The sequence below is a fragment of the Hakea prostrata genome, chromosome 2, assembly GCF_041222555.1.
Source record: "Hakea prostrata isolate BN-2017 chromosome 2, UWA_Hpros_2, whole genome shotgun sequence".
In the NCBI taxonomy this organism is placed as follows: Eukaryota; Viridiplantae; Streptophyta; class Magnoliopsida; order Proteales; family Proteaceae; genus Hakea; species Hakea prostrata.
Genome location: NC_142601.1, coordinates 2020131 through 2035532, shown reverse-complemented (window position 1 = coordinate 2035532; position 15402 = coordinate 2020131). Strand labels below are relative to the sequence as shown.

At 36.7% G+C, this 15402-nt stretch overlaps 1 protein-coding gene across 1 annotated transcript; it reads left to right on the top strand.

Annotated features, from left to right (window-relative positions):
- Positions 1-8034: 8034 nt before the first annotated feature.
- On the top strand, positions 8035-14863 carry NAP7 (non-intrinsic ABC protein 7). Its single transcript, XM_089143772.1, has 7 exons — positions 8035-8460; positions 10779-10829; positions 11654-11875; positions 12505-12627; positions 13295-13471; positions 13961-14057; positions 14185-14863. Exons 1-6 carry the CDS (start codon positions 8131-8133, stop codon positions 14045-14047), a joined length of 990 nt encoding a protein of 329 aa, XP_088999898.1. The 5' UTR covers positions 8035-8130; the 3' UTR covers positions 14048-14057; positions 14185-14863.
- Positions 14864-15402: the final 539 nt, after the last annotated feature.

Genomic DNA, 15402 nt, shown 5'->3' with positions numbered 1-15402 from the left:
TTCAACCGATAAACTTTTCCCATTAAATAGCAATTCATTCGTTGCTAACCATATAGCCCAACAAGTGAATGCCACATTTGCTAATAGCTCTCTCCTTCTTGCTTTTGATGGAATTTTTATCTTTCCTCATTTCTCTATAATCCCATGCAGATTTTCTTGTAAGTAGAGCCTGTTGTCCTCTACTTACAAGAAAATCAATGTTAAGATCAAACCAGATTATCTGTGCATAGGAACATTTGAAAAGGATATGATTGGTTGACTCAATCTGCTTCCCACATCTCATACATGAGAAGTCCAACTTCAATAGGAGATTTATACCCCAACAGAAAATCTAAGCGTGGAGGGGACGATTCCCATTTTTTCATAATATAAACCTTAATCTTTCTAGACTGCTTTATGAAACAAATGTTATTCTATCTAAATTATTATAATTAAGAAAAAGGAGGGGATACAAATAAACAAACAAGTCACCTAATAGGAGATTTCTACCCCAACAGAAAATCTAAGTGGAGGGGGTGGTCCTCTATTTAATTTCCTAACGCCCTATGTTGCATCTGCTTCTCATATGTAATGGTGTTTTATTTTGAAATGCAATGGTCAGTTACAAAATCTATGATACCATAAAGTCTTCACCCAAACTACCCCGGCCCTGTCAAACCATTGTGGCTTGACCTTATTAGAGCAATTATCATACCATCAACCTCAAACACTACTTTGATCACCTCTCTAATTTGTTCTCTACAGCCAACTTTGTCTCCCTCAATTTTGTTTTAGCCTACACTAGCAAGGAGTAAGTTTGTTTATATTTTTTTTCTATTTTCCCTCTTCACTCTCCAGAGGTTTTTGTATGCATGTGACAACAAAAACATGAATATGAAAGGGTTTTAATCCAGTAGAAGCAAACCATGATTATAACTTACATTATTATCGTTGAATTAAAGCCCCTCCACATTTTGCATTTTATGTTGCCATAAGAAACAAAAAATCCCTTAAACCAAAAATGAAAGAAACAAAAAATCCCACAACATCTGCTGATAGAGGCAGAGGAAAAATCTGGGGCTATGTGGGGTATTAAGTTAGAAGAATGGGGAATAGAGAAGAGACAAAGATAGAAGATGAGAGTAGCAGGAAAATGGTATAAAATTCTTCATTGCTTTTCAAAATGCATTTATAGACTAGGATTACTCCCCTATATATATATATATATATATATATATTATGACCATTGTAATCTTAATGTTTTCAATCCCAAAAGAAATCGGGTATTTGCCTATTTGGGCGGGCTTGGCATAGGTTGATTTTTAACCAAACTTGTACTTTGGGCCATAGTGGATGGGTTTGGATGAGTCCGGATCACTTCTCCGTCAAAGGGGCACTATTATGTAAGACCCTCATATGAATATTAATAAATTAATTCAAACGTGAGATTTCTAGTGCACAATATGTCCGATGAAAAAGCGTTTTGGGTCTCTACGAATTATACTTATGATGACGTCTTTTATGTGACTGAGGAAACATTTGTTTGATGTCATATTTTGGATTCTCCTTTAAAACCGGATCTGTAATTTAACTTTCTTTGATATACTCATTAGATTGATGTATAACTTAACTTTAATTAGCTACTTTCCACTGCCATGTGAGGAAGTGACTTTTGATCACTCTCTCTCTCTCTCTCTCTCTCTCTCTCTCTCTCTCCTTTTGGATTCTATATATCTTGGTATCATCTTTATTCCGCACTCTGATTATCTATTTTATCTTATTCTTGATTATTTATTTTATGCTTTTACCTTGATTAGTATTGTTCTTGATTGTGTTATTGCGTATGTGGGAGGCATGTTTGCTCGATAGTTGTTTTCGAGACTGTGGATCACATAGCTGGGTATGCCCGATGGGGTACCGGCTGGGTGGATGTGATAGAGTGGTATCTGAGCCCAAGTTCAAGTGAAACCCCAACCACATAAACGATAACGGAACATTCCCGAGTCATAGATCCAGAAGTGACTCCTGTATTCTTAGAGTGAATAATAGATAACTCGGACTAGAAACTTAATTAATGAAGCATAAGTGATTGTTGAATAATAGACAATAATTTTAATTTAATAAACACCACTTAATGAAATAAAAAGAAAGTGAATAATGCACAATAATAAAGTGAAACAACGGCGAATTTCATTAACTTAAGAAAGTTTTACATCGCGTTACATATGAAAAGCATAACTGAAACCCTAGTACAATAAGTCTATCTGGGAGACCGCCTCTAATCTCTAACTGCCTGGACATCCTCAGAAATCTGAGTGAGCTGAGACTGCATAAGCCCCTGTTTGGACTCTATCTGTGCATGTCTCACCTCTAACCTCTCGTACATCTGTGTGAGCCTCGCATACATCCTCTCATACAGCTGTGTCTGTCTCGGCTCTATCCTCTCATAAGAAAGTGGTGCTTTTGAGGCTGTTTTTCAAGTAGGGTAGATTTTGCTGTTTTGGCAGTTTTGGGAAAAAGTTGATTTTGATGCATTGTTTGGACTTTAATGACCTGTGTAGCTGATTTAAGTGTGGTTGTCATGTTGGAAGTGTGATATTTTTGTGGAAGACTTTTGAAACCCTAGTACCTTTTGAGAAGCCTAGGAAACTTTTCTTCAAGTTCGTTATTCATAGCCTTTGTTCCTATCTTCGTTCGATTTGTCACCTGTGTATCTCTTGCATTCTTAACATCTGCTTATTATTTTGAGTTTCCTCTCAACCGTTTAAGAAGTTAGCCAAGAGTCTAGTGTTCTTTACCTATTAGATCTGTTTTTCATTGTGCCTTCTGTCCCCTTGGTAAAGATTCAGTGGAACAATCACACCCCTGAAGAAGTCTCCTCATCTTATTGGAAGCCCATGTATGCTTTCAATTTCAAGGATGAAATTATTTTAAGAGGGGGAGATTGTGATATCCCACCTAACCCTAACCTTGCTGTTGAGCCAAATGCATACCTACCATAAGCATTGTTTGATTTATTCTCTACCGTATGAGTTGCTTAGTTTCGTTTGGTAGAAGTTTACCCCGAAGCCGATCTATTCTCTCAACAATTTCTTTTTGTGCCTTCTATTTCCTTTGATAGTAGGATGATCTTAAGTCATTCCCATGACTGATCATTCTATCCCTGTTATTCTAGAGTGGATCTCCATAAACTCTATAACCTTGTGATTCCTCCACACGCGAAGAGAAATCAAGTGTGATCTTCATGATTTGCTATTTCTTCTAATTGTTTCAAGACTTCAAACTTCTCATCTCCTGTTCTTCAATCAAAGGTTAGTAATCTCTCTTATGTTGTATTGATCTACTCTTACTATGTTTTATTCTTTGTGATTGAGATTATGATGAAGAAGATGTTGCATCCTTGCAACCATCTCTTCTACAATCCTCCTTTCATTCTTAAGGTTTTATGATCTTCATATTGATCCTCACCATGATCCTTGTGAAATCTTCATGAAGCCATTATCATACTTTCGATTTGATTTCAAAGCATGTCAGATTTATTTCTTGTTTTCTTACAAAAGACTTTTTGTTATTTGTTTTCTGAAGACTTTGGGAGAAGAAAGTCAATATAAAAGCGATATATCTCCATCTCTTTCGAAAGCCTAGTACTCTCCCAATTTTGAGGACGAAATTATTTTAAGGGGGGGGGGGAGAATGTGACATCCAGCCCAAACCTAGCCAGAGCACCCTATTTGTTTTGGGTGAAGAAAAACTTGTTTGATGTTAGACCTTGAAGTCGGACTTTGATTTCAGTGTTATTATCCTTGAAAACCTTAAGAAGTCATGCCAGACCTTTCCCTTAGGTAGATCTGTGAAATCCGGCCTTATCCTAACCCTGACCTGGCCCGGAATCTTTGATGTTTGTGGGTCCGAAGACCCGAAGTGGGGGAAGAAGCCCTTGTGGACCCTTTTGGTTGATGATTTGGTGTCGGAACCCGAGCCCATGGACATTGACGATGATGCCCCTCACTTGAGAACATAGTCAGTGTTAGTTTTGAATCTACAGCCTGAAGAAGGTGAGCTTAGTTGGTGGACCTAATGAACTCCCGTGCTCAATCCGAAGGTATTTCCCGAAACTAGACTTCTTGATTGACTTGTAGGAGAAAACCCCACTCAATTTGACCCCGTATAGCCCTCCGAATCCCTGTCCGAAGTTGCTGAACTATTGCTGATTTTCTGTCTGAAACTTGTTTGGTCGATCCTCTTTGGTCAATGCCATCGACCAAGGACCATCGACCAAAGCTGCCTAGACTCGAGTTAATGATTCCTCTGGAATATTCCCTGTTCTATTTATACTAGCCTCGTGTTTTGAGCCTTATTCCAATCATTGCAACACCTGAGAATGTGGAGGAAGCTTCCCAAAGCCATTTCTTGGTAGTTGTGAAGGGCCATCACTCCAAATCATTGTCAAACATTGCTTCCAACCCCCCAAGCTCACTTCTAAGGTATGATTGCTCTCTCTTGCTCTCTATTCTACTCTAACCACTCCTCATACTTGCTATTACAGCCATGAAAATGATGTTATAACCTTGCAACCATCACTTCATGTGCTTAAAACCCCCTCAATCCATCTATGCTTTACCCCCATCTTGATTCTTACATATAAATTTCCATGGATTTCTTCTTAGCAACTTGACTTCTTATCCTAAACTGAAATGTGATGCATGCTAAGTCTAAGTTATGGCTTGTAATTGATTGTAATATTGTGCCTAACACATTCCCTCATGATTATGATTTGAACTCTCATACGAAACGCGTAAACCTTATCTGTATGTTCCCGCCAAAAAGGTCTCCCTGCACCGTTAGGATTTGAAATTTCTTATAGGAGTTGTTTTGGATAACTTAACTACCAAGCTCACTCTACTTAAAGAAGATCGAAATGTCTCCCGATTCAGTTAGGATCTCAATTTCCTTATAAAATTAAATTTGTTTCTTTTTTTTATTTTTATTTTTTTTTATTTTTAATTTTTTAATTTTTTAAATCGGAACGGATAATAGTGACAATCTAAAGCAGTTAACCTCTTCTGTTCATTCCCGCCAAAAAACTTAAAATGAAGGCATTAATTATCATTGGATTAGTAGTTTAGAAATATTCCAACAATTCAATTTAGAAACGCGTTTAATAACGACATTTTTTTCATAGTGTAAATCTTATTCAAATTATGAGCCTAGGCAACTTTAAATGTTCTTTCTAGACTTCTGTACGAAACAAATGTTATTCTATCTAAATAATTGTAAAATATTATAATTAAAGAAAAGAAAGAAAAATAAAATAAATAAATAAACAAACAAGTCACCTAATAGGAGATTTCATTTTTTTGGTAAACCAAATTTCATTTAGAAGAACCAGAAAAACACAAAGGATCCTTGGCATGAAGCTCTATGATCCAAGGTGTGGAATTAATACGACCAAAATGTTCTATTGGAAATGGACATAGCCTTCCTTGCTAGAGGGTGGGCGAACACATTCCCCTCTCTAGAAAAAAAAATTAACTTACAATTCACAAAATCTACAGTTAGGACCTAGATATCATATGCTACTGTCTCCACTGCCAGTGACGTTTCTGACTGATCATCTTCAACAACTGAAACCAAACCCGTAGAGTCCATATATGCAAGTATCTTGGAAGTCATTCTGTCAAGCCCATATCATTGCTTCCCTTACAACCAATGCTTCATCACATAACACTTCATCGAATTTCATTGGGATCACTATTGCATATATCACTGCTCCACAGTAGTCCATACCTACAAACCCAATGTCACTCTTTCCATCCTCCAAAAGCAATTGCAACAGAGCATCGTTTCTTCTCTTTGGATATTTAGCCCCTCTATGGTCTATCGAGCTTTCTCCATCTCTTTCTTCTCTTCTCCAAAAAAGCCCCTTGCTGCCCAAAGTTCAAATAAGTTGCTATAACTTCCATCTTCAACTGCCAGACTTTTCTTATTAAATCTAGCAGAAAGACTCCGAACTTGGATCGGGCGTGCCAGCAGTAACCACAATCTAGCAGAAAGACTGTTATCTCATCACCTTAAAGTCCTCCCCTGAGTGATAAGCTTGCGCCACCAAGCTTGATTTCCAACACCAGGCGTCTTTCTATATAAACCTTCAAAATTTTGGCGTTTCAGGCGAGGTGGGACAAAACGTTTAGAATAAAATAGAAACAAACCTCTTCTGATGCGCTTTTTAATGATTTTTATCAATCCGTTCAATGATTTTATTTTGCTCCATTACATCTTAGAACCAATTATACATCAAAACCAATCAAAGCGAAATAGAGGCAAATTAATTCTTTTCTTGGTAGTGCCTCAGAGTAGCACCTAATCCGCCCACACCAATATCGCAATATAAGTTCAGAACAAATTTCTTTCAAGGGTCGTTGTGCTGCAAGAACTACATCCATCAATTTATTTTGATCCAGTGAGTGTCTATATTTTTTGGTAAACCCAGTGAGTTTGATGGTAGCTCAATTAATTTTGGAAGACCTACGACACAAATTACTTTCAAACTTGCTTCAACAAAGGGGCATTCAAATAAGATGTCATTTGTAGTTTCAACTTTTGCATCACACGCCTTGAAGGCTAGGTCAATCCAAATTGGCTCAAGTGAGAAAGTTAGCAAACAAACTTTTTTAAATTAAAAAAACTTGTCTGATATACATGACATGCTAACTTTTTCACCTAATTCTTTCAAAACCTTATTAAATAGATAGAATTTTGTGAGAATTTGTGGAAAAAAAAATCTCTCACCCCCATTATATATAAATATCACATGTTTATTTTTTCATTCCTTTTTTTCCATCCCATAGTTGCAAACAAAAGATGTATAACTGAAATCTGTTTAGTTGCAGTGACCTCTTTTATTGATATCATGGAGTATGTTTTTTAAGGCTTTATGGGTGTGGTTTTAAAAATTTTACTAGGTCTACTCACCAAATTTTAGCCATCTTCACTTATATATAATTCATACAGCATTCATATATTTTTCATATCGAAACCATATCATACTCTCATTTTTCCTTATCAATTTTGTACTAAAGCTATATCATACTGTACCAATATAGTATTTGTATGCAAAAGTAGATATAAAACTATGATGCGATATGAAAACTGAAACTACACTGATATACGCTCTTACCCTTACCTCACCTCATCTTGGATTCTTATTGGTGCATGCTGATAACTCGTGGAAAATGAGCACTGTGTCCAGTGCGCACCTTATATTATATACTAACACAAGATTGATTGATAGCATAGCTACATATTCAATATTGCCTTTTTTTTTGGTATACTATTCAATATTGCCTTTGTCGCTTATATACAATTATTCATATAGTTTTCATATCATAACCATACCATATCATCATATTCATACTATTTTCTTGTATTGATTTTGCACTCAAAACATATAATATCATACCAATATGGTATCCATATCCTAAAGTCACTTGTCTTAATGAAGAAATAATCGAGTTATTGTCATTTCTTAGGATTTTCGTGTATACCTGCTCACATAGGGTTTTTCATTTTTCACTTAAGCTTAATAAGGTTTTACAAACACCACTTGAAGAGTGAATATGCTCAAAGTTGGTAATGCAGTCCTTCCTCCGGTTGATCGAAATTAGCCAACGTGATAATTGCCCTCTCGAGTGGGGGTTAATAACCCTTCTCTTTTGTATTAATTTATTATTTTTTTCTCGTCTATTATGCATTTTAATTATAATAAATTACATTTATATCCCTAGTGTTTGCAAACAATTATATTTATATCATCAAAAAAATTTATTCTATTACAAACATCCCCTTGTTCGTAACCTTGTTAGTTTTGAACATGAAAATACATATTCACCCCTAATGAATCTTCATCAAAGTTTTAAAAAAATAAAAAATTAGACATGAAAAGTCAATATTTTTAGGGTGATTTCAACTTCTTTTTTTTAAAGGTTAGAACAAAGAAAAACAGTAAAGAGGTATGGTTGTCATATAATTTAGGATATGAACGTAAATTGTATGCATTACAAGGCGTTGTAAACTTGTAATCCCCTATTGGTCGCTATTATTTTTCGAAATAGGGTCAGCGAATTCGCTTTAGGAAGCTTGTGGCCCGTTTCAATGGCGGTCCATCTCCAATTCCATGCCCCTCTCACCTCTTCTTCTTCTTCCTCCCCTCGTCTCTATTCATTAAGAAGGTCCACGCAGAATTCCCACGCTTTCACCACTTCTACTTCCTTCCGTTCACTTCGTTCTACTTCATTTTCACGGAACCATCGATCTCTGGTTCTGAACACAAGCATCCATGTCGATTCTCCGGCGACTTCAGGTGTAGATAGCGAGGGAGAGTCTCGGGAGGTTCTGCTTGAGGTTAAGGATTTGACTGCTGTCATCGCTGAATCGAAAGAACAGATTCTAAATGGCGTCAACCTCGTTATCTTCCAGGGAGAGGTATTCTTGATATGCATAGCTTCTGAATTCACTGCAAAATTAGGGATCTCTGTTTTTTTGCTCTAATCTATAATTCAATGTTTTTGTGACTGTTCTCACTTTCCTTGCAATCAAACCACACTCTTTAGAAAACACAATCTCTCACGCTTATCTACTTCTGTGGAGCTTAAATTCGTAATTCGACTCGGAATACACTGAGTGTTGAGCATCAATTGAATTTAGGAATGGATAAATCAGTTCCTCTGCTATCCTGTTTCACTTTGAATAAATGCATAATTGCTTCTTAGCTCCAATCTGATGAACTTGGCCTATTGATTGTGCTTGTTTTCAACTGATGCTATTGTATCTAACTTGTCATCGTGTGTCAACTCTACTTAATCTTTCACTCTCTCCAGTCTCACTTGGATAAAAATCAGGATACAATATCACATAATTATTTTATGTCGCATATGCTAGTCATGTTAATGGTGCATGCCAAAAGAGGGCAAGCTTCATCAATACTACTGTGTTGTTTTATACTCTATCATGCAGCTTGAGAATTTCCTGAAAGCTTCTGTCTGGAAAAGAATGAAAATTTATTGAAAAATTGAACTACTGAATATCAGTTGTTCCAATTCCCAGTTACACAGTTGTTATTAAAATGCAAACTGGTAATACTGTTTCTTTTGGCTTTCTGTTTTATGTCATTCTTAAATATTGATTTTTAAGAATGCTTAACTCCTCTTGGGCTACATTTGACAGATTATAAATTAATTTTTGTTTTTGTCTTTGTATTTTTTTTTGGGGTAGAATACAAGAACAAGATGATGGTTAAGAGACTGGCATAGTAGAGGACTAATTAAATAATTAAGAAACTCACTGATAGGATGGTAGTGAAGGCTCCTCTAGTACAATTGAATTTGATCCAAGTCCACATTGTGACAAGCTCCAAATAAATATGAAGAGATGGTGAATTTCAGTCATGCCATTGGTCAAATTTTGAAAGTAATAAGGGGCTGAGAGGTCTGGCTGGTGAAAGAAAAAACCCCTAGTGTTGGATGAGTCTGCCTGAAATGTTCTAATCCCTCTATCTTTATTTTAAATTTTCGTACTTCTTGTGCAAATTGAGCCGTACATATGCTGAGGATCTAATAGTCGTGCCGCTGTTGAAAGGGCTTGTTGTTGGTCATTAAGTGTCATCAAATTGCTCTGCTGCAGAAAAACCCATTCAAACAGGTCTGCCTGGGTCTTTCAAATTAGAGACTTGCAAGAAAAGGAAACAAAGTAAAAATGCAAATTTCTAATAAAAGCAAAGTCTACTTCTCTGATCTGGTATTGTAAACTAAGGAGCTAAGGGTGCTTAATAAACAACCATGAATATCTGAGAGAACAATTTAAAAAAAAATATAACAACACAAAACTTTTAAATCCCTACACAGACAAAATTGACCCATGTAAAAAGTCTTCACATCTGATCTCGGGTCCCACAAGGTCTGGTATTCACACCAATGCAAAATAATGGCTGGATATTTTTCACCTGAACAGTATCTTGCGATTTTTTATTCATGTTTTGTCCAACATTAGAGCCTTTCTTCCAAAGAACCTTGCACTTACACACTAGTCTCTTTTAATAAGAATGTGCGACTAAAATTCCCTCTTACCTTTCTTTACACAAAAAAAAAAAAAAAAAAAAAAAAAAAAAAAAAAAAGAAAAAAAAAGAAAAGAAGAAGAAGTTCACTGGGTGTTTAATGGTACAAACCTTGTGGAGATAAATGTTGGAAATCAAGTGAATAATTTTTGAAACTTCTTTTCCTTTGTAATTCATCAAGAGGACGTGTTTTCTGTCCAGGATTGTGACTCTTATGTCTGCAGGAGACCCAATAAGGGAGCCCACACTTTTGGTTCAGTCTATGGGGGACAAGCAGATCATTTTATAGCAAGGAGTAGATAGACAACAGGGTGCAGTGAGGAAGCCAAGCTTCTGGGCAGGAAAAATGCAACATCTTTTTCTTCTCCACCTTGTTTTCAGGGGATATGTTGCTGCCCCATCCCTCAATTTCCCTACTAGTTACATCTTATTATGTCACTTTGGGTTCTCATGAAATTGTTAAAAAAAAAGAAAAAAAAGTGTACCCGTGCATGGGGCTTCCACCATTGCAGGGTTTGGGGAGGGTCATATTGTGTGATACACTTAAAAATTGTTATATTTTCCCCTTCCACTGTTTCTTTTGACTTTGCTATTTACTTTTGTTTGGTTTCCTTTGCTTGCTTGCTTGCTGATTTGGTGTTATTATTTGATTTCCTATTGTTAATGTTGCTTATATTTTCTTTGTGGTAGATTCATGCTATCATGGGGAAGAATGGCTCAGGAAAGAGCACATTTGCTAAGGTTGGTGATTCTGCACTAGGACATTAAACTCAATACTATTTTCTGTTTGGTGGAACTCTATTTATCTAATTGGTGATGTTGATTCTTCACTAATGGCTGGTTTACAATTCTACATTTGGCAGTGCCTAAGGTTACAATCTATCTGTTGCCATTATGTTAATATGGCTTCTTATAATGAGTGGTTCTCGGTGGCCTTTGTCAAAATAAAAAATACGCATTTTGTTATGGCAGACGAATTTCTTTCCATCATTGTATTTCCTTCAGGTGTTGTCATATTTCATCAAATTCTCTCTGTTCCTACTTTGTCTTTGAACAAGTGAGTCTTACTCTCAACATCTAACATTGGGCTGTTTTAGTTGGTATCTTGGTTGCTGAACATCACTTCCTTTTTGGTGAGTAGGATTTGATCCTTCAATGTGAAAGTGCCTTTCCATGTGGGTGTGTTGTGGCCTTTTTTGTGTGTGTGTGGGGGGGGGGGGAGGGGGGGGGGGTTTCTTGAAGCTTCATGATTCTCTACATTATACCAACTATTAAAAGCTCATCTGGATGGCTTGAAAACTTAGTGGTGCTAGTCTCCAACTGCTACAAGCTCAACCCTGGCTTTGATGTGTGAGGCTGCACACTTCTTATTTCTGAAATTGCCAAAATGATCTCAAAAACTGTCAAGCGATCCAGTTCATGATGTTCTTGTTCATCATCTTTTAGCCTGAGTTGGGCTGCAATTTGTTACCCATCTCTGCTGCACAAAGTTTTGAGTTACAAATCAGTTTCCACTTCTCTATTATTAAGATAATAAAAAAGAAGTAAGGCCTCATTTGATGCAGGTCCTTGTTGGGCATCCAGACTACGAAGTTACAGGAGGCAGTGTGATGTTTAAAGGTGAAAGTGTGCTTGATATGGAGCCTGAAGAAAGGTCTCTTGCTGGGATATTTATGAGCTTCCAGTCTCCAATTGAGATCCCAGGTGTAAGCAACATGGACTTTCTAAATATGGCATACAATGCTCGATTGCGAAAACTTGGTCAACCTGAGCTTGGACCCATTGAGGTATAATAAGACTGACTTACAGTGTCTTGATTTTTCTTGCGGTCATCTAGTGTCCATGTTGCTTGGCTTTGTTTTACTAGTACTTAGTACATGTTGTGCTTCTTACTGAGTCCTGCTGCATATTTTTATAAACCATATTTAAAGCTGGAACACATTTCTCATCTTAATTGGAACAAAAATGAATCCAAATCTTGTCAATGTGTCCAAGCATATAATAGTGTGGATTTACTAGATTATTTGACATGCCAGGACTAAAATTGATGTTTACCTTATTCTCAAAAAATGTAATGGAACATGTTGCCTGCAAAAGAGCGGAACTTTGAATGCCCTTTTTTACCTTATAATCTCTACAGAGAAAAAAATTGGCTCCTCAAATCCTATCCTAGTATCTGATAAGGAACTCTAAAGTTCTAATTGTTCTTGGTGGGATTCGATGTGAGCAGTTTAGTACTAGCATGCTACTGGTTGGAAGTTCTTTGATTCAGGTTATCTTAATCTGAGAGCAGTCTTTGGGGCTGGTAGTGTTTTTAACAAAGTAGATGGATGCATATTACCCTCTATTATATAGGGAAAAAATGAAAATTAAAAAAGAAAGAAAGAATCATTTACTTAATTTTGTGTTGATGCAGTTCTGGAATGTCGTATCTTCCAAGCTGGGAATTGTAAATATGAAGCCAGATTTTTTGAACCGAAATGTGAATGAAGGATTTAGTGGTGGCGAAAGAAAACGGAATGAGATCATGCAACTTGCGGTATCAATTTGTCTCATCATGACTTGTCCTATATATATTCATTTAATTAAATTGAAATTTGAATTAATTATATTTCAACATTATCATTCCTATATGCTAGAGTTTGAGTGATGCTGGATTAAATACTTCAGCATAGATAGACTGAGAAAGTGAAGGCCTAGTATGGCCCGGCTTGATTTCAAAGGCCTGGGTCCACTTTGTTTTATGTTTAAGTTGTTCTCTGATAAGGGTTTCAAGTTAAGTCCCGACCGACGGGGATCCAGTGGTTCAATTTAAGTTGCTAGTTTACCATTTAGCTGTGTCTGCATGAGATTTCAGTGAAGCTTCTGGGCGTGGTTACTCCAAAAGTCTTAAAGCAGAGAGTCACTTTTAAGTACATTAGGTTACAAGGTAGTCAATTTCTAGATTCAGGTACCAAGGTACATTATGATTCCTGAGAAAGGTCACACAGTTGTGTTTTAAACACTAGATGAATTAGTTCCTCTATACCATAATGAAGTCATTTGTGGATTTCTAGCAGCGAGTGTCAGCTTCTTAAATGGAAAGGTTATATTTTAAGTCAATGGTGCACCTTGAATTCTTACACGACATGATTTTGTTTCTGAAACTTCTGTATATTTCTTAAATTATGAGTGCTTACACTTTCTGTTTATGATATTTGATTCAGCTCCTTGGAGCAGATTTGGCTATTTTGGATGAAATTGATTCTGGATTAGACGTTGATGCTCTTCAAGATGTTGCAAAAGCAGTCAATGTACTTTTGACACCAAAGAATTCTGTTTTGATGATTACTCATTATCGACGACTTCTGGAATACATAAAGCCCAATTATATTCATGTCATGGTAAATCACATACAAACTAGAATAATTGTGGCTGGTTTTTCTTAATGCTCCAAAATCACTCAACTCCTTGAATTTTTAACTTTTGTGGTTATATTTTCACTGTCATTGAGGCATAAGTATAACACAGGACGTGTTGATCAAGCTATTTACAGTGTGATTCCTTTATCATTTAGGGAAAATAAAAATGTGCTAATTCCATTACTTATGTAGGTCTGTGTGTCATTGTTTCTGACAATTCCATAACTTCTTTGGATCAACCTCTACCCCTCCTGTTCAGTATTTTGGAAATTTTGCATCCCTTTCAGCTTTAAAAGAGATGTCCTATGATTCATTAATGCCTTTGAGATGGATTAGTTTTCCTTGTTCTTATAATTTTTACTTTTCTCAATGTTTTCCCCCCTTCTCTTCCTCTCAAGGGATCTTACTTCAGAATTGATATGAAAAAATATTTTTCTCCTAGTTGATCTACTCTTTTGCTTGAGTCTTTAGGAGAGGGGAAGAATAGTGAAGACTGGTGACATCTCAATTGCGGAATTGCTTGAGAAGGAAGGTTACAGAGCATTATCTTCTGCGTAGTTTAGACCCAGTAAGTAGATTCTCTCTGTTTGTAAGTACACATTCATTCATGCAGAGGCACACATTTCCACACATACTTCACCTATTGCTGCTAGATCCATTCCATGCTAAAATAATGCTCTCCTCCCTTACTACAGGGCACCAGAATTTTGCAAAGTCGGGTCAAGTGTTGTGCTTCAGCTGTTATAGGACTGGGTTGCATACTGTAACCTGACATTGGTCCCAAAATTAATTTGAAGACCAAGGAAGAGCCTGGTATAGTATGTGGAACATTCCCTTGTATTTTGGTCAACATGTCTAATTTAAGCTTGCGGATGCTTCCAGTTGTGTTTTCTTGAGCATCTACCTTGTTTTGTTTTGATCTTTTCTTTTTCTTGGGTGGGTGAGTTGTTTAACTAACGCCAAGGATAAAACCTTGAAGATTCTTAAAACTCGGCTTGCTCAAAGCCTTACCCTTCTTAAGGATTCATTCCAGCGCCTCCTCGTGGGAAAGAGGAAGTCCTCCCTGATTTGTGCTGTGAATTTGTTAAAGTTGAAGACGCAGGTATCTTCCCAGTTCCCAGTGGGTACATTCCTTTAAGTTGAATGGCTGAAGCCTTGTAGCATTTATAAATAAATCAACTAACCTGGTTTCTGTGAGGAGCATGAAAGTCTACTTCTGTAGCCCATCACACCCAGGTGATTCTGTTTGTCTCATTGCTCCAAGGACATTACGTTACGTTATGTCCGGTACAACAACTTTGTGATATTTTCAGAGTGAAAAATAATCTATTCTGCGTTGCCTTCTGAGAGAGCTAGTTTAAGCCTTGACAATGTGGAAGCTTCACCAATTTGAGCTGAATTTTATTGCTTTTTTTGGGTAAGAGAACTAAATTGTATTGCTAGGGCTGCAGTCTTTGCATACCTGGTTTTTTGGAGTCTGGATGGGGAGCACACCCAACGGCTTGACTACCACAAAATACAGTGGAGTCCACAGGTGGAAAAAAACATTTGAAAAAAAAAATATCATTTTTTCACCTGTAGGCCCCACTGTATTTTGTGGTGGTAAAGCGGTCGGGGGAGCACACCCGCCAGGTAGATGCCTGATGATCCGGATTCGGTTTTTTGGTCCTTATCAACCATTTGACCTTTAAAAAATAAAACTCACGCTGGTTATCCCTAAAATGTGCATTCCACAATGTCACTACTAGCCAAGCTTGTTTCGGCCTATCTGCAGATCATGAAGGGAACTCTGTATCAGCAGCAAATTTTATGCGTTTCCCAGTTTTTTCTGGCTATAATTGCTATAATTAGCTCGATTCGAAGACATAAACAGATCGAATTGTAATTTTTCTTAATCATATGGTTTGCGATGT

Excerpts from the sequence above, each read along its gene's own strand:
- NAP7 (XM_089143772.1), top strand. The coding sequence starts at position 8,131 with ATGGCGGTCCATCTCCAATTCCATGCCCCTCTCACCTCTTCTTCTTCT. Across the intron at positions 11,876-12,504 it reads CTGAGCTTGGACCCATTGAG|TTCTGGAATGTCGTATCTTC; the intron begins GTATAATAAGAC and ends GTGTTGATGCAG. Across the intron at positions 12,628-13,294 it reads ATGAGATCATGCAACTTGCG|CTCCTTGGAGCAGATTTGGC; the intron begins GTATCAATTTGT and ends TATTTGATTCAG.